Source organism: Puma concolor, chromosome E1 (genome assembly GCF_028749965.1).
Source record: "Puma concolor isolate L17-30 chromosome E1, mPumCon1.1.hap2, whole genome shotgun sequence".
Taxonomy (NCBI): domain Eukaryota; kingdom Metazoa; phylum Chordata; class Mammalia; order Carnivora; family Felidae; genus Puma; species Puma concolor.
Genome location: NC_141680.1, coordinates 18,580,455 through 18,604,755, shown reverse-complemented (window position 1 = coordinate 18,604,755; position 24,301 = coordinate 18,580,455). Strand labels below are relative to the sequence as shown.

At 42.9% G+C, this 24,301-nt stretch overlaps 1 protein-coding gene and 1 pseudogene across 3 annotated transcripts in view; one reads left to right on the top strand and one right to left on the bottom strand.

Annotated features, from left to right (window-relative positions):
* FAM222B (family with sequence similarity 222 member B) overlaps positions 1-24,301 on the bottom strand; it is a 76,780-nt gene that overhangs the window by 13,909 nt on the left and 38,570 nt on the right. For all 3 annotated transcript variants that reach the window (XM_025917127.2, XM_086686491.1, XM_086686493.1), the window contains one exon: positions 408-529. In XM_025917127.2, coding sequence (XP_025772912.1) covers positions 408-489 — 82 coding nt within the window. In that variant the 5' untranslated portion in view covers positions 490-529. Of the gene's footprint in view, positions 1-407; positions 530-24,301 lie in introns of those variants that run through there.
* LOC112853575 (small nuclear ribonucleoprotein G pseudogene) lies at positions 18,287-18,662 on the top strand (annotated as a pseudogene).

Below are 24,301 nucleotides of genomic sequence, written 5' to 3'. Positions count from 1 at the left end.
AGTAAGTAATCAAGACTGTGAGTTTTCATTCAATTGCTCATGGGGGTTCAAACTGAAACACCTTTGAAAGGTGATATATATCTATATATCTATATATCTATATATCTATATATCTATATCTATCCCTGTAAAACCCCTTACAGCTTTGGTGCTCAACAGATAGTTAGCAGCAACAATTACAATTAAGATGACAGACACTGGGGAAATGTAGTATTTAAGAGGATCTCTCTGATTATAAAAGCGTTCACGTTGTGGACAAGTTTTGTAGCTGCTTTCTTGCTGTCTGTGAAGAATATCTTGGAAGTACCAAAGTTCACAGTCAACATACCCCTGATGTTCCCCTGGGATTACTCAAATGTAGGGACAAAATAAGGATTACATCCTACTCCGGGATCCAGATTACTTACATTTCTGAAGTCCAGTGTTCATCTGCGTGTGAGGAAGAAGCTGAAAGGACAGGTCACCTGGCCCTGGTAGACAGGCTAGCATGGCAGACTGGCATCAACACAACATGAGGCAGTCACTCACACTGCAATGAACACAAAAACAAGGTCATGGAATATAAGGCAACTCACTCAAGGAAGATACCAGGGACACTGGATATGAGCAGCAGAGGCCCAAGTTTAGATAGATAAGCAATTTAATTAGCAGGATGTTGGTTGAAAATATATCCACAGCAACAATTTGCCCCTGTTACTATGGCTAAAATTCTGTTTCAGTCAGCACAGAAACATGGGCCACGAGGGGAAATAAAACCTGGAAATACCTAACCACACAAATAACTGGAGAATAAGGTGTACTGGTAAAGTCTTTTACGGTTCATAAGCTTTACATGCACTCTTGGCATTTGCATTTCCTGTAGATGGCCTCTCCCTGCTGCTTTTGGATAGGTCCATGGGGTTGCTAGCTAGATACAGGACATTCTAGCTCTCCTCTGTGTCCCAGCTCCTAAGGCAGGAGCAGAAAGGCTAGGGCAGATTCTAACGGAGGTGAAAGGAAAAATGACTTCTCCCTGAAAATAGAACAGAGTTCCTGAAGAGAGCTGGCCCTAATAGGGCCTGGCTCAGTCTATTTACAGGCCTGGTTGGGGCAGGGGCAGTCAGACATTTCCAGAGGCAGTACAGTATACGAGTTGCAGAGACACCCAAAGTCCAACTGGCTATGGCAGAAATCTGAGCTTACTTTTATTAGGAAGAAGGGGCAAAGCATCCTAGGAGACACAATTAACTACTGTTAAAGCAAATTCTGTTTGTAAGTTTCTGAGGATTTACCTTTCCTATTGTCTACCACACAATTAGTCTCCCTGGACCCCAGAAAAGAAAAAAAATTTGCATTGTTCCCAGAGTAAATCAGTGAGGTAGCAGGCTGCCGGCAACCCTCTCTAGGCAGGTAATCCTGACGTTATGTCAAGATGGCATGGTTTCATCTGTGGTGTCTACCAACAAGACCTGCCCAAGAGAATAGACCTGATGTGGCCTTCTGTAGGGAAGAGCAATGCAAGCTCCCTGTGTACCAAGGACCAAGCTTTTTCAAATAAATATCTTATGCTAGAATACATGAAATTCCTTTCCCAAGCTGCAAAACCCAGAAATCAAGGTGGCTATGTTAAAGCTTTAATCCCAACAAAAGCGGAGTGGGGGGAAAGCTCAAGTGTTAAACAAAGACCGCAAACCCGCTTTCTTTCTCTCTGAAGGGCCCTCTCAGCTATGTGAAACTACCTGTCACGAGGAGTATCTGAGACTCCAGCTTGCAAGGCCAGGTACCTAAAAAGACACTTTGTAAAAGGGGCTGCTCAAACTGTGTCTAAGATAGCAACTGCGGAAAAAACTGAAGATCGAACGCTTCAATGAGAATAGAGCTGTCCAAGAGTTCTGGCACAGATTCAGCCTTTTCAGGTCTCCGGTGGGTGGGATAACAGAATGTACACAGGACACCAACTGCAGCGCCTCAAGAAATAAAAAGGCTTCTGTCGGGGTCAAATGACTGAGGTACAGTTTACAATCCCTTCTCTTGTGAATGCTGTTCTCTGTTTAATAACCTCTCCCCTATGGTCCTAATGTAGGAGAAGGCAAAATCCAAGGAAAGGAAGGGAATTAACAAATACTGGAGCCTAATATTATGAAATGGGCTGTATGAGGGGCTTTAGTGATGTTTTCTCAATTAGGTCTCCCAGGCTTTCCTGGAAACAGGTGGTAATTCCACTTGTCACCTGTCATCTCATCATCTCTCACCTGGATTACTACAATAGCCTTCTAAATGGTTTCTCTGTTCCACCCTTGCCCCTATCACCCAATCTACTCTCCACACAGCAGCCAGAGTCATTTATTTGTTTAATTAGAAAACTTATCAGCTCAAAAATCTCCAATGATTTCCCATCTCACATAGAATAAAATTCAAAATCCTACCAGGTCCATAAGGCCTTCCATGATCTGTTACTACTCCTTCTCTGACCTCATCTTCTAACCTCCCCTGCCCCTCTTTCTTTCTGATTCCACTTTCGGCCACAGCGGTCTCCTTGCAGCTCCTCCAATGAGCCAAGCACACTTCCACCTCCACACCTTGTACTCCATCTGGACAGCAGCAGTACTGTGATGACAGAGCTACAGAGGACACATTCACTAAGCTGTCCTTCAGATACACTCTTACCCTGTACTTTCTGGAAAGAACCAATCTAGCATGATCACCGCAATCTCTGACATACCTACTAAATCTTGATGCCTACAACCAGGAAGAGATGAAGGGGGGGGGGGGGCTGTGGATCCTAAGAGTTGACCATAACATATTGCACCTCAAACCACAACTCTGGATTTCCAATAGGAAGAACAGGAGATAATTAAACCAGCTAAACTGCTCAACTGCAGCAAAGACACATCAATGGATTTACTGACAGTGAACAAAGGAGCAAAAATAATAGGTGAATTCTGTAAAGACGCAAGAGAGTCAGGGCACCTGGCTGGTTCAGTCAGTGGAGCATGTGGCTCTTGATCTCAGGGTTGTGAGTTCAGGCTCCACGTTGGGTATAGAGATTACTTTTAAAAAAAGAAAAAAAGACCCTAGGAAATCAATTTTTCGTTTGGGCAGGAGGGGGTGAAGGAAGAAGAAGATACCAGAGCTTGGGGCCCTCCATGATGACGTCCCCAACAAGAACCACCCAGCAACTCGAGAAAACTCATTATCGAGGCTGCTAAGAGTACAGCCCTGATTTGTGACCCTTTAAGAGTTCAAGGCTCTATCTGCCATCCCTTCCAAAAGACTGCTCTCTGTACTAAGGAGGTCTTCAAGCCCCTTGACCAGTTTTCACTTAAGTCAAGAATCAGATTCTGCTACGTCAGGGAAGGCAGGGAATGTGGCAAAATCATGAAAGTTGTGATGAAACAGGACGGAAACAATTCCCTTCCACAACCCATTCTAGAAAGAAGGGATGTGCAGTATAAGGTACTTCTCTGGAAGCTGGCAGCTGGGCACAGGCCTTTTCTTTTAAAACTTCACACCACCCACATATTCTGATTACCACCTGGCTTTTTCTAAAAAGCAAATCCCAATATAAGTTTACCGTTGACACTTCCAGAAGCCCAAGGAGAGCCAGATATCAACACTAGCACTACCTCCTGAAGAGGCCTCAAAATTCAAGTTCTGACTTCTAAACAGAATCAAGTAGTAATCTAGAGCTCAGGCCAAATGAGCTGCACACATTACAGAGAAAGTAAAAAAGATCTCCTTGGCAAAGCCTCTCTGTGCGCTCAGCCAGCGTTCCCACCGCCAGCTGGCCTGCTCCCTAAGCAGGGCGACTACGGTATCACAGTAAGCCCAGAAAGGTGTTCAAACTCTCCTGGGGCATTCGCACCAGTGCTAGCATTTCCAGACTATCTCTAATCGAGGAACAAAACCCTTGTGCCCACTGGGAAAACTCAAAAGTACTTTCATCTGCCCTCCCACCCCACCCCTACCCCCACCCCCACCCCAGTCAGAAGACTGCCAGCAGTTACATTAGAGTTGTGATGTCACACTCTGCTTTCCTAGGTGGCATCTGATAAAGGACTACCTCTACCTTAGGGCAGGTCTGCACAGGTAAGAAAACCTCAGCTGGGTTTGTGCTACTTGTCCCTGTTTATGCTTAAGACCACTGAAAGGTAGGGATAGGAGGAGAGAAGATAAAGTGCTGGACAAAGGATTTATTTTTACTCAGGGGGCTCTGGGGTAAGGTGAAGTGGTCTACAGCCATCACTTCCAGCCCAGTTTCAACACCCACAATCCACTGCCTCCCACTACACTTCTTTGCCAATTCTCTCTCCTGCTTTCCCTTCCCTGCAACCCCCCCACCTTCAAAAAGAACCCCCCCCCCAAAAAAAAAAAGTTGACTAGCCCAGTAGAAACTGATTCACGCTGTAGTTCAAAAATTTGAATCTGCCATTGTGGTCTTGAGAGAGGTGTGAAGCAGGAGTGGGGTGGGGTGGGGTGGGGGTGGAGGAGAGAATCCTAAGCAGGCTCCACACTGTCAGCAAAGAGCCTGATGTGGGGCTCAATCTCACACACGTTGAATTATGACCTAAGCCAAAATCAAGAGTCAGACACTTAACCAACACAGCCACCCAGGTACCCCCCATGTATATGCATCTTTAGAGAATATGATACTGAGAAACTGCATTAATAGTCCTTAGTATCTCTAATTAAAGCCTTCTCATCCAAGAGCTAAAGGCTTATCTAAAAAGACTACTTATTGGGGCACCTGGGTGGCTCAGGCAGTTAAGCATCAGACTCGAGCCCATAGTTGTCCTGAGATAGAGCTGGGCATGGAGCCTGCTTAAGATTCTCTCTCTCTTGGGGCGCCTGGGTGGCGCAGTCGGTTAAGCGTCCAACTTCAGCCAGGTCACGATCTCGCGGTCCGTGAGTTCGAGCCCCGCATCAGGCTCTGGGCTGATGGCTCAGAGCCTGGAGCCTGTTTCCGATTCTGTGTCTCCCTCTCTCTCTGCTCCTCCCCCGTTCATGCTCTGTCTCTCTCTGTCCCAAAAATAAATAAACGTTGAAAAAAAAAAAATTAAAAAAAGATTCTCTCTCTCCTTCTCTCTCTGACCCTCCCCCACTCACCTGCATGTGTGTGTGCTCCCCCTCAAATCAAAAAAATAAAAAGACTACTTTTTGATAATGGGGGAAAACATTTTATCCTACTGCTCCCTGTTCCTTTACTCCTGGCGTCCAAGAAATTAGGCTAAAACCTAATGGAAACGCCAAACTACTGCTCTGGGGGATAAACAGGGCAAAAGACAGCAAAAATTACATGTTTATCAAATCAGACTGCAAAATCAGTCATCTTTATGGTTTGTTACAATAAAACAATCTATTCAACAGGTAACTTTGCCCAGATTTAACTGTGAACTTCTGCTGAATTCTACTTTTCGCTAATTACCCAACCTGAATAAAGTTCAGCCACTGCTCAAAGGCATCTTTCTTCTCTATTTTTAACCCATAAGCGAGTTAAAATTCACTTGGAATTGTGACCTCACAACTCTAGGAGGGTGTGGGGGGATGGCAAATGTTCAGTCTGGGTTGGTTTTTTTTTTTTTTAACACTTACACTTTTATTTTTTATTTTTATTTTAAGTTTATTTTGAGAGAGAGAGCACACGTGCGCATGAGTCAGGGTAGAGAGAGAAGGAGAATCCCAAGCAGGCTTTGCACTGTCAGCACAAGCCCGATGTGGGGCTCGAACTCACAAACTACAAGATCATGACCTGAGCAGAAATCAACTGAGCCACCTAGATGCCCCTGGACTTTTTAAAAATTATTTGTTTTTTTAAAAGTAATCTCTACAACCAGTGCGGGGCTCTCAGGATCTCAAGATCAAGAGTCACATGCCCCAGGGACTGAGTCAGCCAGGAGCCCCAGGGCTTATTTTTTCAAGTCACCCCCACTTAGGTGTCTGGAAACACGACTCCTACTAACTACCCTTCAGAGCCTGCCACACAAAGTCATCTTCCTGTCCTGGGTCCCACTCCATCCTAGTCCAAAAGGTACTTTCTCTACCAGTGCTTTCTTCAGCAAGGATGCTCTTTCCTGGATCCTCTTATTATTTAACTCATCCATGACCCAGTGCTTTCTCTTGAATGTGTTATTCAGGTACTGGGAAAGTATTCTCCCTGGGCATTTTTTTTTTTTCAACGTTTATTTATTTTTGGGACAGAAAGAGACAGAGCATGAACGGGGGAGGGGCAGAGAGAGAGGGAGACACAGAATCGGAAACAGGCTCCAGGCTCTGAGCCATCAGCCCAGAGCCCAACGCAGGGCTCGAACTCACGGACTGCGAGATCGTGACCTGGCTGAAGTCGGACGTTTAACCGACTGTGCCACCCAGGCGCCCCACTCTCCCTGGGCATTCTAACGTTACAACTTAGGTGTGTGTGAGCTTCCTAACACCAGAACCTGTCTTTTATTTATCCTTCTAAGTTAGAGAGTCAGGAACCAGATTATCACATGACAGATCTTGAATAAATATCACTGGCTCACATTCCTGAAGATAGCATATACTTTAATCTCACGCTCTGGAAATTATCTGAATTTGCATCCTTGAATCATATAGATAATACGAGTGCTGACAAGTGCCTGTGCCTGTGCGTGTACAGGTACCTTCACTCTGTGAGAGAACAGAGGGGATTAAAAATGCCTGGGCAGCTCTTTCCACCTCCAGCAGCCATGGTGAGAGGAGCTGATGCTGCGTCCGCCTACCTGCAACAGATGGTCCTGCAGAAGTGCTTCCAGCTTCCTGATCAAAAGGAACAAGCAGACATACAGCACTGAACTCAATATCCCGAAGGCTCACAACTCCTGCTACAACCGGTGAGTTCACCACAAGACTTTGGGCATGGAGCCGGTGGCTGACGGTAGAGGCTAGTGGTGGTCGTGAGGCCGAGATCCCACCAGTGAAAACCCCACACCTCCTAGGACTGGACCACCATTAACAAGAATGTCCAGGGCAGCCTCTGCAGCATCAGGCACATGATCCTTAAGAACAAGCACTGCCCAGATCTGTGCACGGCTGCCATCCTCTGCAGCCAGAAGCCCGAGAAGGTGAAGAGGAAGCTGGCCGCCCACCAAGAGCTCCTGAGCACCTGTGTCCCACCTCCAAAGCCATAAAGATATCAATCACCAAAAAAAAAGGGGGGGGGGGCTGGGCACTTGAAACAAAAAGCCCAGCTACTACTTTTATCTATATACTCTATTGAAAAAGTATCACTTGATTTCTGTGCTTTAATCTCCATTCAGTAGAAATCAGTGTTCCTAAAAATGTGAAAATGCAGGCTGTGTTTATTGTAGGCAGTGAAATCAGAACTTGTATCTTTTCATTATGGTATGTAATAGGTTTGAGTTTCCAAAGGCCTATCAAGGATGAATCACTTAAGATGAACAATCTTAGACTGACTGTGCATTTAACCACATTCATAACTGCAAGCAGACCTGTCAGAGTGGGTAGAATTTCACTCACAAGTACCTGAGACTGTGCCTAGCAAGACAATGAAAACAAGAAACCACTTTGTTGAGATAAGACACAAATATTGGATTTTTACCTTTTACAATTTTCTGTAGAAACTGGTTCTGAATCAGAAAGTTTCAAATTATTATTCAGATGAGATGTAATTCAGCAAATATGTTACAATTTGTGGCAATTTTTAATCTTCAAAGCCCAAGTCTCATACAAGTCCATGAAAAGCTGCCCAGTGACAGAGAAACAATGATCTCACATCTAGATGGAAAAACTGAGGCAAAAGACCCAAACTGTTTTTTTAAAAGGGAAATCTGTTGGAGCGCCTGGGTGGCTCAGTGGGTTGAACGTCACTTTGTAAATTTTTTTTTTAATGTTTATTTACTTTTGACAGAGAGAAACACAGAATATGAGCAGCAGAAGGGCAGAGACGGAGGGAGACACAGAATTCGAACCAGGCTCCAGGCTCTGAGCTGTCAGCACAGAGCCCGATGCGGGGCTTGAACTCACAAACTATGAGATCATGACGTGAGCAGAAGTCAGATGCTCAACCGACTGAGCCACCCAGACACCCCACATGTCTGACTCTTGATACCGGCTCAGATCATGATCTTGCAGTCCTGGGATCAAGTCTCATGTTGGGTTCTGCGTTGAGCATGGAGCCTGCTTAAGATTCTCTCTCTCCCTCTGCCCCTCCTCTGCACACACTCTCTAAACTTAAAAAAGAAAAAAAATGTTTAAAGGGAATCTGTTGAAAAGGTATCAAAGTTGGGTACAATTTTAAGTCTTAGGGTGTCTAGAAAGACCTTTAATAGGCCCTGATTGAGCCCAAAACAAGTCAGACCTCAGACAGGTATGATAAAAATAAAAAAGGCGGTTCCCCAGTTAGCTTCTGTAAACTTAGAGAGCCAACAGCCACAACACAGAAAAAGAATTTTAAGAATTTAGCAGGCTGTTAAAAACTTTCGGCAATCATGTGTTTACAGAACAGCTAAACAAGTTGCTTATTCATGCCCTTTCTCATCTCCTCAACTGCACAAGGTACAACAGAAGCACAAGGTACAACAGAAGCTAGATTTCTCTAGTGACCCAGAATCACCTCACCAGAGAGCAGGCCCTCTAGCCCAGTCTATAGTCCAACTTTCAAGTCTGAAGGGGGACAGGAATTGAAGAGGCTTAAGGAAGACACTTGGCTGGCTCCATTCTGGGTATGTAACTACAAGGTGTTATTCTGAAACAAGTCTAGGTGAGAGTGTTTGAATCCACGTGTGCCTATGTTTCCTAACCCTGGTACAGAGGTGTCTTTCTTTTCTGGGTCTAAAGTGCCTCATCAAAGCTCACTACTGGGTTTAGAAATTTCAAGACACATTTATATCAATATTTTTGCTATGTGGGGCACCTGGTGGCTCAGTCAGTTAAGCATCTGACTCCTGATTTTAGCTCAGGTCATGAACTCATGGTTTCTGAGTTCAAGCCCCGAATCGAGCTCTCTGCTCCCACTGCAGAACCTGCTTGGGATTGTCTCTCTCCTCGCTCTCTGCCCCTCCCCCTACTCTCTGTCTCTAAAAATAAATAAATAAACATTAAAAAAAAATTTTGCTATGTAATAACACTGATTTACAATACTTAAGAGGGTAGTTTATCAAAACTGCAAAGAATAGCTTAAATGAAATTTTGAACAGGTGGTGAAGAGTTATGAATAGAAGCAGTGAAAAAGACATGATCCACAGCAACATATGAATCCATGTAAGGGGAGTGAAGACATGGCTCCCACCAAAGTTGTATGGAGAAACATAAGCAACTACAAATATAAAGACAGTGCGCCTGTGGCTCAGTCGCTTGAGTGTCAGACTTTGGCTCGGGTCATGATCTCACAGTTCGTGAGTTTGAGCCCTGTCTCCGGCTGTGCGCTGATAGCTCAGAGCCTGAAGCCTGCTTTGGATCCTTGGTCTTCTCCTCTCTCTCTGCCCCTCCCTCGCTGGTGCCTGGTCTCTCTCTCCCCCTCTCAAAAACAAACATTAAAAAAAAATTTTTAAGAAACAGTACAACTATCTAATACTTAAAGAAATGTAAATTAAATGGAATGAGATTTTATTTTTTGCTTATAAAATGGCAAAATGTTTGGAAAAAACCTAAAACTCACAGAGTCAAGGATATAGTGATGAGTCACTAAAATGACATGTTTAAATTGATAGATACATTCTTTCTGGAAATTAGCATAAACAGTTTTTAATTTTCTAATTTTTTTTTTAATTTTGAGAGAGAGCGAGCGAGAGCGAGCACACAAATAGGGGAGGAGAAGGAAGAAGGTGAGAGAGAATCCAAAGCAGGATCTCACTATAGTGAGAGACAGAATCCAAAGCCCCAATGTGGGGCTCAAATTCATGAACCTCCAGATCATGACCTGAGCTGAAATTAAGAGTTTGATGCTTAACCAACTGAGACATCCAGGCACCTCAGCACAGTTTCTTAAATATTCATATTCCTTTTTTTTTTTTAATTTTTTTTTTTAACATTTATTTATTTTTGAGACAGATAGAGACAGAGCATGAGCAGGGGAGGGTCAGAGAGGGAGACTCAGAATCTGAAACAGGCTCCAGGCTCTGAGCTGTCAGCCCAGAGCCCGATGCAGGGCTCGAACTCACGGACCACGAGATCATGACCTGAGCCGAAGTTGGACGCCCAACCGACTGAGCCACCCAGGCGCCCCAAAATATTCATATTCTTTGATACAGTAACCATACTTCTAAAATCTAACTTAAGGAACTGGGACATCTGGCTCAGTCAGTAAAGCATGTGACTCAATCTCGGGGTCTTGAGTTCATGCCCCATGTTGGGCATGGAGCCAAAAATAAAAATAAAAGCTAACCTAAGGAACAGTCAGAGATGCAAACAAAAATCTACATACGATTCTCTTCACTCTGGTGTTCCAGTAAAAACTGGAAACAAATCTAAATGTCTAAAAGTAGGAGTGCCCGGTGGCTCAGTTGGTTAGGCTTCTGACTCTTGATTCAGCTCAGGTTGTGATCTCATGGTTTGTGGGATTGAGCCCTGCATCGGGCTCTGTGCCCGTAGTGCGGATTCTCTGTCCCTCTCTCTCTGCATCTCCCCCACTCGCTCTGTTTGTCAAATAAACTTAGAAAAAAAAATCTAAAATGTCTAAAAGGAAATGGCTACATAAATTATGGGATATTCATCTAATGAAGTTAGCATGAGCTTCCCAATTTAAAGAAAAATTTCTTTAATGTTTATTCATTTCTGAGAGAAAGAGAGAGAGCGTGCACACATGTACTCAAACGAGTGGGGGAGGGGCAAGGAGAAAGGGAGACACAGAATGTAAAGCAGACTCCAGGCTCTGAGCTGTCAGCACAGAGCCCTACATGGGGCTCGAACTCATGAAGCATGAGATCATGACCTGAGCTGAAGTCAGACACTTAACCAACTGAGTCACCCAGGGGCCCCATAGCCTCCCAATTAAAAAAAAAAAAAGAAAAAAGGTTTATTTATTTTTGAGAAAGAGAGAGCACTTGCAGGGAGGGGCAGTGAGAGAGAGGGTGACACAGAATCCAAAGCAGGCTCCAGGCTCTAAGCTGGCAGCACACAGCCTGAGGCAGAGCTCCAACTCACAAACTGTGAGATCATAACCTGAGCTGAAGTCGGACACTTAACCGACTGAACCTCAGAAGCCCCCCAATTTTTAAAAAATGTTTATTTTTATATTTATTTTTCAGAGAGAGAGAGAGCAGGGGAGAGGCAGAGAAGCGGGGGTGGGGGGTGGGGGGTGGACAGAGAATCTGAAATGGGCTCCATGCTGACAGCAGAGAGCCCAATGCAGGGTTTGAACCCGCAAACCACGAGATCATGACCTGAGCCATAGTCGGATGCTTAACCGACTGAGCCACCCAGTCATCCCTGTGACCAGTCTTTTTTTTAAAAACAATGAATTAGGGGCACCTGGGTGGCTCAGTCGGTTAAGCATCCGACTACAGCTCAGGTCATGATCTCACGGTTTGTAGGTTCAAGCCCTGCATCGGGCTCTGTGCTGACAGCTCAGAGCCTGGGGCCTGCTTCAGATTCTGTGTCTCCCTCTCTCTCTGCCCCTCCCTGGCTTGCGCTGGCTCTCTCTCTCTCTCTCTCTCTCAAATAAATAAGCATTAAAAAAAAATAAAAGAGAGAGAACAGAGAGTTCCTGCTGGAAGAGTATTTTACAGCTAAACGCCCACTGAAATAAAATTCTGAACTTAGGTTTAAGAGGCTTCCTTATTCCAGGAACTGCCTTGTAAAACAAAATAAAAACAAAGTAGTCCTTTAAACATCTCAAAGATTCAAAGTACACAACTCATACACTGATCAGCAGAATTCTTTTGCTCCTTTCTGTAGCTGTGAAAAATTCCATAACCAGTCAACACTGTTTTTGTGTTTGTTTTTTAAATCAGTGTGTGGCTGGTTCTAACTGGTCAAATATGTGTCTTATACCATATTAAGCCCCACCCAAACAAAGCAATTTAACTCAAGATTACTTTAGCATTGAATAAATCAGGGGAAAAATTATAGATGTTTTATCCTACAGATGTCCAAATGATGTGCTTTCCTTTATCTCAAAGATACCTCAAAGAAATATGACTAACACTACCCAAATTAACATCTATGACAGGAGCAGAAAACAAAAGTACCCAACTCTTCTATTCCTGGTACACTGCTTCCTTCACTCAGTGTACCCATTCACTCTCCTAATTTCTCCTCTGTAAATTCTCTCCATGGCCTCCTTCACCAACTGAATGTCCTCACCAACCTTCACCCTTTTCTCTCTGTTAAATCACTTTAACTAGATTGGAAATAGAAGGTACCCAAACAGAGTAAGGATGGCAGCCATAAAGTGGTGGGGGGCCCACTATGGTGTGAGAGCATCCCCAGAGGGATGCAGTGACTACTCCACCATCTAACAGCAATGAGCCCCAATATGGTCAAATCAGATCCTGATTTCTAGATACCTGGTTTCCAAATCTCTCTACTAACAGGAACAGAGGCTCTTTGGAGAAATGGCTGAGGCACAGAAATGACTCTGGAAGATCTCATTGTGCAGGAAAGGAAGAAAGTGCTCAAAGACTAACGGTGACATGTCAAAGAACACAGAATCTTTAGGATATTCAACTGGTGAGGGAAACCTCTGAAAGAGAAGTTTACACAGTAGAAACCAAAAAGAACAACGAATAGGTACATGAGTGAAGGAAGCATGTCCTAGCAATAGAAGAATTATGAACTCTTGTTTTCTACCACTGTTCATAAGATGTTAGTTTGGGGAGTATCAGCCAATCTTTTGAAATAAAAGGACAGTGGGGCACCTGGGTGGCTCAGTCAGTTAAGTGTCTGACTTCGGCCCAGGTCATGATCTCGCGCTTCGTGGGTTTGAGTCCCACGTTGGGCTCTGTGCTGACAGGCTCAGAGCCTGGAGCCTGTTTCGGATTCTGTGTCTCCTTCTCTTTCTGCCCCTCCCCCACTCTGTTTCTCTATCTCCCAAAAATAAACATTAAAAAAAAAATTATTTATGAAATAAAAGGACAGCAAATCATTTGATAATCTTTAGGATTAAACATATAATTTTTTCCTGATATACTGACAAATTCTGGGATAATTTGAACATCAAACAAATAATGATAAAAGATTATATTCTACTGAATAAAATAGAAAATCCATAATGTATCAAGAAGTTGAATATTCTTTTTTTCTTTTCAAAAGTTTTTAATGTTTGTTTATTTTTGAGAGAGAGACAGAGCATGAACGGGGGAGGGTCAGAGAGAGAGGGAGACACAGAATCCGAAGCAGGCTCCCCCGACGCAGGGCTCGAACTCACAGAGCATGAGATCATGACCTGAGCCAAAGTCAGAAGCTCAACCGACTGAGCCACCCAGGTGCCTCTGTATAACTATTCTTATAACCTGAAAACTAATGTAACATTATACATCAACTATACTCAAATTACCCTTGGTGGCTCAGTTGGCTGAGTGGCAGACATTTGTGAGTTCAAGTCCCATATTGGGCTCTGTGCTGACAGCTCAGACAGAGCCTGGAGCCTGCTTCGGATTCTGTGTCTCCCTCTCTCTCTGCCCCTCCCCCGCTCATGATCTCTCTCTCTCTCTCTCTCTCTCTCTCTCTCTCTCTGTCTCCCTCTCTCAAAAATAAATAAAACATTTTTTAAAAAGTTAAAAAAAAAAGAAAATCATGAGTCCATACTAATGTAAATATATAAAGTAATAAATTGAAAGGGTGGAGAGAAACAGGATACTTGCAGAGTTTCAAAGTATCTCCTTCCAAAATACTTACTAATTACAAAGGGAAAAAGAGTAACTTTACACTAGAAATGCCTATCAGGCACCACCTTAATCAAGTGATTGAACATTACCAGTAATAGGACACATAAAAATTCTGCACTTCTTGAAATTATGCAATGAAATTATGCATTACTCGTAATATTCCTGCTGAAGATATATAACCTAAATTAAACATGAGGAAACACCAGGCAACCCTAAATTTAGGGACTTTCTACAAATTAACTGTCAGAAGTATGAAAGTCAAAGGCCTGAAGAACTGTTCCAGACTGAAGGAGACCAAGAATATATAACAAATAAATGCAATGTGTGGGGCACTTGGCTGGCCTGTTAGTAGAGCAGGTGACTCTTGATTTCAGGGTTACGAATTTGAGCTCCAAGTTGGGAGCAGAGTTTACTTAAAAAGAAAAAAAAAAAGTAAAATAAATTAAAAAATGCAATGTGTGGGGCGCCTAGGTGGCTCAGTTGATTGAGCGTCTGACCTTGGCTCAGGTCATGACCTCACGATTTGTGAGCTCAAGTCCCACATGGGGCTCACTGATGTCAGCACAGAGCCTGCTTCAGATCCTCTGTCCCCCTCTCTCTCTCTGCTCCTCCCCCATTCGTGCTCTCTCTCAAAAATAAACATTAAAAAAAAATGCAACATGTGATTCTGAACTGGATCCTTACTGAAATGAAACACATTACTCATACAAACAACAACATCTGGGGTGGCTTGATGGCTCAGTTAGTGAAGCAACCAACTCTTTTTTTTTTTTTTTTTTTGATGTTTTATTTATTTTTGAGAGAGACTGAGCATGAGTGGGGGAGGGGCAGAGAGCAAGAGACAGAATCTGAAGCAGTCTCCAGACCCTGAGCTGTCAGCACAGAGCCCGACATGGGGCTTGAACTCATGAGCTGTGAGATCATGACCTGAGCTGAAGTTGGATGCTCAACCGACTGAGCCACCCAGATGCCCCCAATCAACTCTTGCATCATGATCTCGCAGTTGGTGGATTCCAGCCTTTGGTCTGGTTCTACACAGACCGTGTGGTGCCTGCTTGGGATTCTCTCTCTCTCTCTCTCTCTCTCTCTCTCTCTCTCTCTCTCTCTCCCCCCTTCCCCCCTCCCTATCTCTCTGCCCCTCCCCTGCTCATGCACACATCACCACAAACTCTCTCTCTCTCTTGCTCAAAAACAAACTTTAAGACAAAACAGAACGGGGCGCCTGGGTGGCTCAGTCGGTTAAGCGGCCGACTTCAGCTCAGGTCATGATCTCGCGGTCTGTGAGTTTGAGCCCCGTGTCGGGCTCTGTGCTGACAGCTCAGAGCCTGGAGCCTGTTTCAGATTCTGTGTCTCCCTCTCTCTGACCCTCCCCCATTCATGCTGTCTCTCTCTGTCTCAAAAATAAACATTAAAAAACAAAACAAAAAAACAACAACAACAACAAATAGCAACATCTGAGAGGGGTCTGAGAATGACAATAATGTGTCAATGTTACTGATTTTGATGGTTTTATTGTGGTAATGCTGGATGGAGAGTGTCCTTGTTTGTTGTTGAGATAAAGACTAAAGTATTCTGATATGATGAAGCAATCAGGTCAAATGATCCAAGGAAGAAAAATATTCTTTGTACTATCAACTTTTCTGTAAATCTAAGATCGTTTCTACACATTTTATTTTAAAAACAAAACAAAAAATATGGCGTGCCTGGGTGGCTCAGGCAGTTAAGCATCCAAATCTTGATCTCAGTTCAGGTCACGATCTCAGGGTTGTGAGTTCAGTCCCTGCGTTTGGCTCCATGCAAGGCACAGAGGAGCTTACTTGAAAGAAAAGAAAACAAAACAAAAAACAGGGGCGCCTGGGGGGGATGTAAGGTACAGAGGAGCTTACTTGAAAGAAAACAAAACAAAACAAAACAAAAAACAGGGGCGCCTGGGGGGGATGCAAGGTACAGAGGAGCTTACTTGAAAGAAAACAAAACAAAACAAAACAAAAAACAGGGGCGCCTGGGGGGGCTCAGTCGGTTGGTTAAGCGTGCGACTTTGGCTCAAGTCATGATTGGTTCACGGGTTCAAGCCCTGCATTAGGTTCTGTGCTGACAGTTCAGAGCCTGGAGCCTGTCTCACATCCTGTGTCTCCCTTGTTCTCTGCCCCACCCCCTTCACACTCTATCTTTTCTCTCTCAAAAATAAATAAAACATTTTTTAAAAATTTTGTAAGAAAAAAAATCAACAAAACAGGGGTGCCTAGGTGGCTTAGTTAAGTGTCCAACTCTTGATTTCGGCTCAGGTCATGTGTGGAGCCTGATGCAGGGCTCAATCTCTCCCTTTCTCTCTGCCCCTCTCTTGCTTGTTCTCTCTCTCTCAAAACAAATGAAGTTTACAATAAAATAAAATAAACAAAAAAGATAGTGTTGAAGTCTAGAAAGGGGGTGGGGGCTGGAGATCATAAAGAAGAGTTGGGAGAAAGTGGTCTCTTGGTAACTATTATCATTTCATCTTAACACAGGTAACTTAGCTCTACACTGGTGAGTGCTGACATTTGGGGTTCTTGCCATCTGGAATAGGTTTCCTGTATCTTTCTGCCTCATCAACTTCCAATTTCTTTTCAACACTTACCTGAGTAACATTTTCTCCAGTGCCTATATTTCAAATTATCCCCCAACCTCCACTCTGTTCTGGCAATGCTTCCACTGTGTGGCATTCAATGCAACCCTCTTAACCTAAAGATGGAGAATTTCAGGGGCGCCTGGGTGGCTCAGTCAATTAAGCATCCGACTTCAGCTCAGGTCATGATCTCGCAGTTTGTGGGTTTGAGCCCTGCCTCAGGCTCTGTGCCAAAAGCTCAGAGCCTGGATCCTGCTTCTGATCCTGTGTCTCCCTCTCTCTCTGCCCCTCCCCAGCCCCTCATGCTCTCAGTCTCCCAAAAATAAATAAAATGTAAAAAACAAACAAAAAAGGAGAATTTCACTTCTGGAAAGGTTCCAAAAGAAATGTCTATCCTGAACAAGGTGCTATTAATAACCCTCCGTTTTCAGGCCTGACATTCACTAACATTTCCACCAAGTTCAAGTTCATGTTTCAGTAAGAGTTTTGCAAGCAAGCCCTTTCTTTCTAAGCACACATCCTGAACCTCATCAATACTGTCTGCAAACCTCTATGCGCTAAGGGAAATCCTTGTTATACCTTCCAGAGTATAACAGAGTTATGACATTCTTTCCTCCGACCATACAAAAAGTATCAAATGACATCATGAACTTTATCTCCAGACTTCCTGAAAACTACCCACTACAACCAGCTTCTCCACTTTCACACCAACAGCAGCTGGCAGGCAGTCTTGGGTTATTCTACAGCAAAGGTTTTCGGTAACAATCAATGAAGAGCTTTGCAGTAGTGCAAGGATGATGTTTATCACTCACCCTTTCCTCTTCTTTCCTTTTTAGTGTGATCAGGGAAGCTTTGGAGGAGAAACAACTGTATTACAGCTCTTCTCCAAGGAGCCATGAACTTTCTTCCCTTATTTCACACAAACACTAAGAAAAACAGATTCTTAAAATGCATTGCCACACTCCTTGGCCACTTATTCTCAACAAAACTTTTATGCAGCCACATCCATAAAGTATCTAAGGAGACTGACGAGCCCTTGCGAAGAGAGCCTAGTAACAAAGACACTAAGGTGAGCAAGGACATCTGAAATGAAAAAAACAGTAAGTTACCTGAAGATCTAGGAATAGCCCCAGCTTGGAACTACTTTAGTCTTTCACATGTCAAGAAGATCAGCTTTTACTTGTAAGACCATTTACTTTCAGGGTTACCATCAAACAACATTGAAGGGAAAGTCTGAAGGAAAATAGCAAAGGGAGTTTGTCATCTTCAGATAAAGACAAACTATTCCTTTTATCCCTTTTTTTACCTAGCAAGGATGTTTCCAAAGATATTATGTATGCAACTTCCTATTAAAATAACAACTACAGGGGTGCCTGGGTGGCTCAGTCGGTTGAGCGTCCGACTTCGGCTCGGGTCATGATCTCGCGGTCCGTGAGTTCGAGCCCCGCGTCGGGCTCTGTGCTGAGAGCTCGGAGCCTGCAGCCTGTTTCAGATTCTGTGTCTCCCTCTCTCTGACCCTCCCCCGTTCATGCTCTGTCTCTCTCTGTCTCAAAAATAAATGTTAAAAAAAAAATTTTTTTTTAATTTTTTTTTTTTCAACATTTATTTATTTTTCGGACAGAGAGAGACAGAGCATGAACGGGGGAGGGGCAGAGAGAGAGGGAGACACAGAATCGGAAACAGGCTCCAGGCTCTGAGCCATCAGCCCAGAGCCTGACGCGGGGCTCGAACTCACGGACCGCGAGATCGTGACCTGGCTGAAGTCGGACGCTCGACTACGCCACCCAGGCGCCCGAAAAAAAAAAAAAAATTTTTTTTTTTTAATAAATAAAAATAAAATAACAACTACAATAAAAAAAATATTTTAGAGAGGCATCTTTGAGCTCTCCAGGTAGATACCATGAGCAAAGCTCACCCTTCCAAGTTAAAAAATTTATGGACAAGAAATTATCATCAAAATTAAATGGTGGCAGACATGTCCAAGGAATATTGTAAGAGTTCGTTTTATGAATCTTGTGATGAATGAATGTGTGGAGATGGCAAATAATGAGCAACAGAATAATATTGGAAGGTGGTAATATGAGGAAATAGTACCATCGTGTTAGAAGCCTTGGAACGGGTATAAACAGTGGGAGTGTTCACCGGAAGAAACCAACTGCTTCTACATGTCCCCTCTCCATAGCACTTGTTTTACTATAATATAAAAATAAGATCATGTGCATTTTCATACTGAACTATTTTGTTGAATAAACCTTTGTAATAGCCCAAAATTTTTTTTTTAAAAAACATAATAAATTGGGGCGCCTGGGTGGCGCAGTCGGTTAAGCGTCCGACTTCAGCCAGGTCACGATCTTGCGGTCCGTGAGTTCGAGCCCCACGTCAGGCTCTGGGCTGATGGCTCGGAGCCTGGAGCCTGTTTCCGATTCTGTGTCTCCCTCTCTCTCTGCCCCTCCCCCGTTCATGCTCTGTCTCTCTCTGTCCCAAAAATAAATAAAAAAAAAAAAAAACGTTGAATAAAAAACATACTAAAATTCCTATAGCACTAACGAAATGTATCCTCAGTGTCCCACTGATTTTAAAAGTGCCCCAAACAAAAGTTTACTTCTGCATTTCGAAGAGAATTTCATAGGCAAGCAGAAGACTAAACTTCACCTTGCCAATTACTATAATCTTACAATAAGCACAAATTGCTGTGAATGACATTTAGTTCCATCTCACTCTATTCTCTTATGATAAGGAGCAATGAACTCAAGGGTCTGATCTCAGAATATAAAAAGCCATTAAGGCTGCTCCTGATAGCTTCTTTTAAAATATGATTCTACACAGCTCTTCAAAAGAAGGACAATATGTTTTAATTGTGAGATGAATTTTTACAACGCTTTGATCTCCTGTCTAAAAGAGGTCTGTAAAAAGAAATAACTACAGTGGAGGAAGGGAGTAAAATGTGTCATTCTGGTTATTAAAATCCATCAAGTTCATACTTCAGCCTTGGGATAACTGCAGCCAAAAAACTGACTTGCAAGTAATTATCACCACTATCTGCAATAAAAGTTAATTGGACATAATTGAACTAACGCCCTAATCGGAGGGAAGCTGCAACTGGCAAACAGCCCACTCCTCCTGCTTCTTCAATCTGCAAATGAAACTGCTAATGATAATTTGTGGACAAACAAGAAATTGCTCTCATGGTTTCCCCAGTGCAAATCACTCAGCAATCCCAGCTAATGCCCAGCATGTTGAGCCAGGAGAAAAATCATTAACCAGTGCTTCCTTTGATAAAGATGAATTTTAACAATAACCAAGTCCATTAAGGCTGAGGGTTGCTGAGAATTGTTAAATTTCCCCTAAACACCCTAAGTAAGGCACTGTGGCCTGATCTCTATACACTGTATTATGCACTAGATGTGCCCTGTGCCACTACCATGTAGTACTAAGAAGAGACATTATACAAGGCCAAAAGCTACTATTACACTAATAATTTATCTTCTTCTAAGAGAATCCTGGGTAATCTCATTTTTTATACAGGCAAATGGCATTGTTGATCTGCTTCAACAGCAAAGATTAAATTACTTCTGAATGGATTTTGGAGTTGATAGATCCCTGCTGCCTGACTCATCTGCCTTCAATTCTGGATAAGAGCTGCATCCTTTCCCCTGGAGTTTAGTACCACTCTCTGCTTTTCAACTGTGTCTACAGCCTAAGGGACTAACACTCCCCTAAGGTTATTGTGGAATCTTAGGAAGCCATTCTGTTTTACAGAATGGGAAAATTGTAGTCTTTATATCAACAGTGACTTATAACGTGGGATGACACTGCTAAGGTGACAGAAAGGAAAAGAGAGGCGCCTAGGTGGCTCAGTCAGTTAAGCGTCTGACCCTTGATATCGGCTCAGGTCATGATCTCGTGGTTTGTGAGATTGAGCCCCATGTGGGCTCTGTGCTGACAGCTTGGAATTCTTTCTCTCCCTCCCTCACTCTCTCTGCCCCGCCCCCCCTCAAAAAAAAAACCTTAAAAAAAAAGTAAAAGAGAAAAGCAGGTGCACAATGCTCACTTCTGCTTACTTTTTCTCTGCCTCTTTTTTTATTTTTATTTTTATTTTTTTTTAATTTTTTTTTTCAACGTTTTTTATTTATTTTTGGGACAGAGAGAGACAGAGCATGAACGGGGGAGGGGCAGAGAGAGAGGGAGACACAGAATCGGAAACAGGCTCCAGGCTCTGAGCCATCAGCCCAGAGCCCGACGCGGGGCTCGAACTCACGGACCGCGAGATCGTGACCTGGCTGAAGTCGGACGCTTTAACCGACTGCGCCACCCAGGCGCCCCTCTTTTTTTATTTTTAAGTAATCTCTACACCCAACATGAACTTCAACTCACAGCCCTGAGATCAAGAGTTGCATACTCTACCAACTGAGCCAGCCAGGTGCCACCTCTCTGCTTATTTTTCTTATTTTATTTGGGCTCTATTCTGGCAAGGAGGTGGCTAGAAATTAATGCGTTCAGAATCTTTCCCAAAGCAGTAGCTGGACAACCAGCTCATTTGGTACATTTTTTGTTAAAAGTTATTGGGGGGGGGGGGAGGGGGTTGAAAAAAAAGTTATTTTAGAATGTTTCAGTTCACTCCTGCAGTCATTAAAATACACTTTCTGATGGAAATAGAGGAAAGCCTAGAAATAGCTCAGCCAAGATGTAAAAAAACAGAGGATCTAGAAACTGTAATATGGCTAAGTAAAGGGAAAAAGAACTTAACCTGAAAAAGAGAACACTTAGTAGGAACATCCTTCATTCATTTGCTCTCTGAGCATCTGTGATGCACTAGGCACTGTGACAGTACTATTTTTTGGAAACAAAAATGAGAAATGTGATTAGTGTAGTGAATGTTTCACAGTATATATAAATACCAAATTATGTTGTATACCTTAAACTAATACAATGCTGTGTGTCAATTATATTTTGAAAAGAAAAAAAAGTGGATAAAGTTGTTTGAAAACCAAAATAATGAAACAAATACTTCCAAGGAACAGTGAGAAAGAAGGGAGAACAATAATATGGGTCACTGAAAGCCGAGCAAGAATTTACCAGATTGAGAAGGGTAAGCCACTCTAGGCAGAGAAAACTAGCATAATGAAAGGCATGCACAACTATGCTAGAAAACTACCATAACTAGGGGCTCCTGGGTGACTCAGTAGGTTAAAGCATCCAATTCTTGATCTCAGCTCAGGTCCTTATCTCAGGGTCATGAGTTCAAGCCCCACATTGGGCTTCATGCTGGGTGTGAAGCCTACTTATAAAGAAAAGTAGCCTAACTAAATGTATGTTTGGGAAACCACAAGTGGTATAGTATGAAGAGTTGGGTGCTGGATGTATGTGCCAAACCTGGAGACTGAGCCTGATGTGCCAAATTATGAAAAGCCTTACATTTCATACTAGAGGGACAAAACAACAGATTAAGATTAAAGCTGGGTTGGAGTCCCATGTTTCAAGGAGAGTAACATGATCAGATGTCTGTTTAAAAAAAATTTTTTTAATGTGTATTTATTTTTTGAGAGAGAGAAACAGAGTGCAGGGGGCGGGGCGGGGGAGGGGGGGGGGGGGACAGAGAGAGACGGAGACACAGAATCCGAAGCAGCTCCAGGCTCTGAGCTGTCAGCACAGAACCTGATGCGGGGCTCGACCTCACAGACCATGAGATCATGACCTGAGCCAAAATCAGATGCTCAACCAACTGAGCCACCCAGGTGCCCCTCAGATGTCTATTTTATTTATTTATTTATTTTTTTTTTTAATTTTTTTTTTTTTTTAATTTATTTTTGGGACAGAGAGAGACAGAGCATGAACGGGGGAGGGGCAGAGAGAGAGGGAGACACACAGAATCGGAAACAGGCTCCAGGCTCTGAGCCATCTGCCCAGAGCCTGACGCGGGGCTCGAACTCACGGACCGCGAGATCGTGACCTGGCTGAAGTCGGACGCCTAACCGACTGCGCCACCCAGGCGCCCCTCAGATGTCTATTTTAAATAAATCTGCTGAAAATGTGAAAGACAAACAAGAAATGGCAGAAATCAGTTAAGTGGCTATAGTGATTTCAAGGCAAGAGATGATGATCTTAAGCAAGAGTGCCATAAGAGAGCCATCATACAAAGGAGGGAGTAGATTTTTCTTTCTTTCTTTTCTTTTCTTTCTTTTCTTTATTTTCTTTCTTTCTTTCTTTCTTTCTTTCTTTCTTTCTTTCTTTCTTTCTTTCTTTCTTTCCTTTCTTTCTTTCAGGTTTTTTTAATTTTAGGTAATCTCTACACCCAACGTGGGGTGCAAACTCACAAACCCAAGATCAAGAGTCACATGCTCCACCAACTCAGTCAGCCAGGTGCCCCTAGTAGATTTATATCTGAGCTCAAACACAGGTTAATAAAGGCTGAAGACAGGCAATTTTAGACTAACATAAACAACAATTTGAGCTTATTCAATAGTGGGCATACTAATAGAAATGCTGAAGCAAAAGGAATGACTATTCCTTAAGAATGATGGAAAATAATTTATTTTCAGTAACTAAGAATTTGGAATAGATGACCATTAAACCAACTTCCAGATTCCAAGATTCTAAATCACTTACAAAGGTGATTATTTTACAAAGTCATTATGACTGCTTATTTTGTAGAAAGGTCTGTAATTTTCTAAGTGCTTTCACATGGATCCTCTCACTTGCTTTTCCCAAATACCCTATGAGATAGTTTGCACAGGGATCCTCAGTCCATTTTTCAGAGATAAAGTAGGAAAAGCTCTAAGTGCCTAGACTACAACCCCTAGCTCTGTGCTCTTTCCATTCTCTTCACTGCCTCCAACAGTGTCACTGCTGAAAATCAATTCTGACAAATCATCCCTCTTTGGTCACTTGTTCCAGGGTCTATTTCAAAATCAGGAAATTCTGCATGTCTTATATTCATTGTCCAGAAGCTCCAGCCTATTCCTTTGTCCTCTTCTAGGTGAATAAGAGCTGGTCATCTATCTTATATAATGTTCCTTCATATTTGCATACTATAAAAAGTCTGTCACTTCCCTAATCCTGGCTAATAACCCCCAATTCCTTGAGGGTTTTTTTTTTTCATATATTCTTTCCCTCCTTAAACTCGTCAAGTAATGTGATCCCCAATTTTGTACTAGCTCCAGGAAGACAATAAACTCTTCCCATAGACTCCAATTCTAATCCCCAGGTATCTATGAAAAGTGCCTCTCCAAGTAATTCATACCAATATTTACTGAGAGCCTACAATGTAGCAAGACATTGTTCTAGGAGTGAGGGACTCAGCAAAGAAAAAAACAGACAAAAACTCATGCTTCCATTTTTACATGGTATAGAGTGGGGGGGTCAGACAAATTTAATGAATAGGTTAGTTACTCTCAAAAGTTGATAAATGCTACGAAAAGGAAAATAAAGCAGAATAAGAAGATGCGGAGTATTGGATGAGAGATAGCCATTCTAAATAGCATAGAGTGGTCCTCACTGAGAAACTGTAGTTCTCTCCATGGTTTATCTGCTAGTTTCAGTGCAAGACAGCAATACAGCTTTTAATTACATAACAGAATTTTTTAAGCAATTAAACTATAACCAATATAGTTTTCCCCTCTCTCATTTCAAATTTAACTCTTAGACACTTGCACTTTTTAAAAATGTTTTTACTTATTTTTGAGAGAGACAGAGAGACAGAGCAAGCAGGCAAGGGGAAGAGATAGAGGGGGACACAGAATCTGAAGCAGGCTCCAGGGTCTGAGCTGGCAGCACAGAGCCTGACACAGGGTTTGAACTTGTGAACCACGAGATCATGACCTGAGCTGAAGTTGGACGCTTAACCAACTGAGCCACCCAGGCACCCTGACACTTGCACTTTTAATAAAAAGCAATTCATCAACTTGTTTAGAAGAAA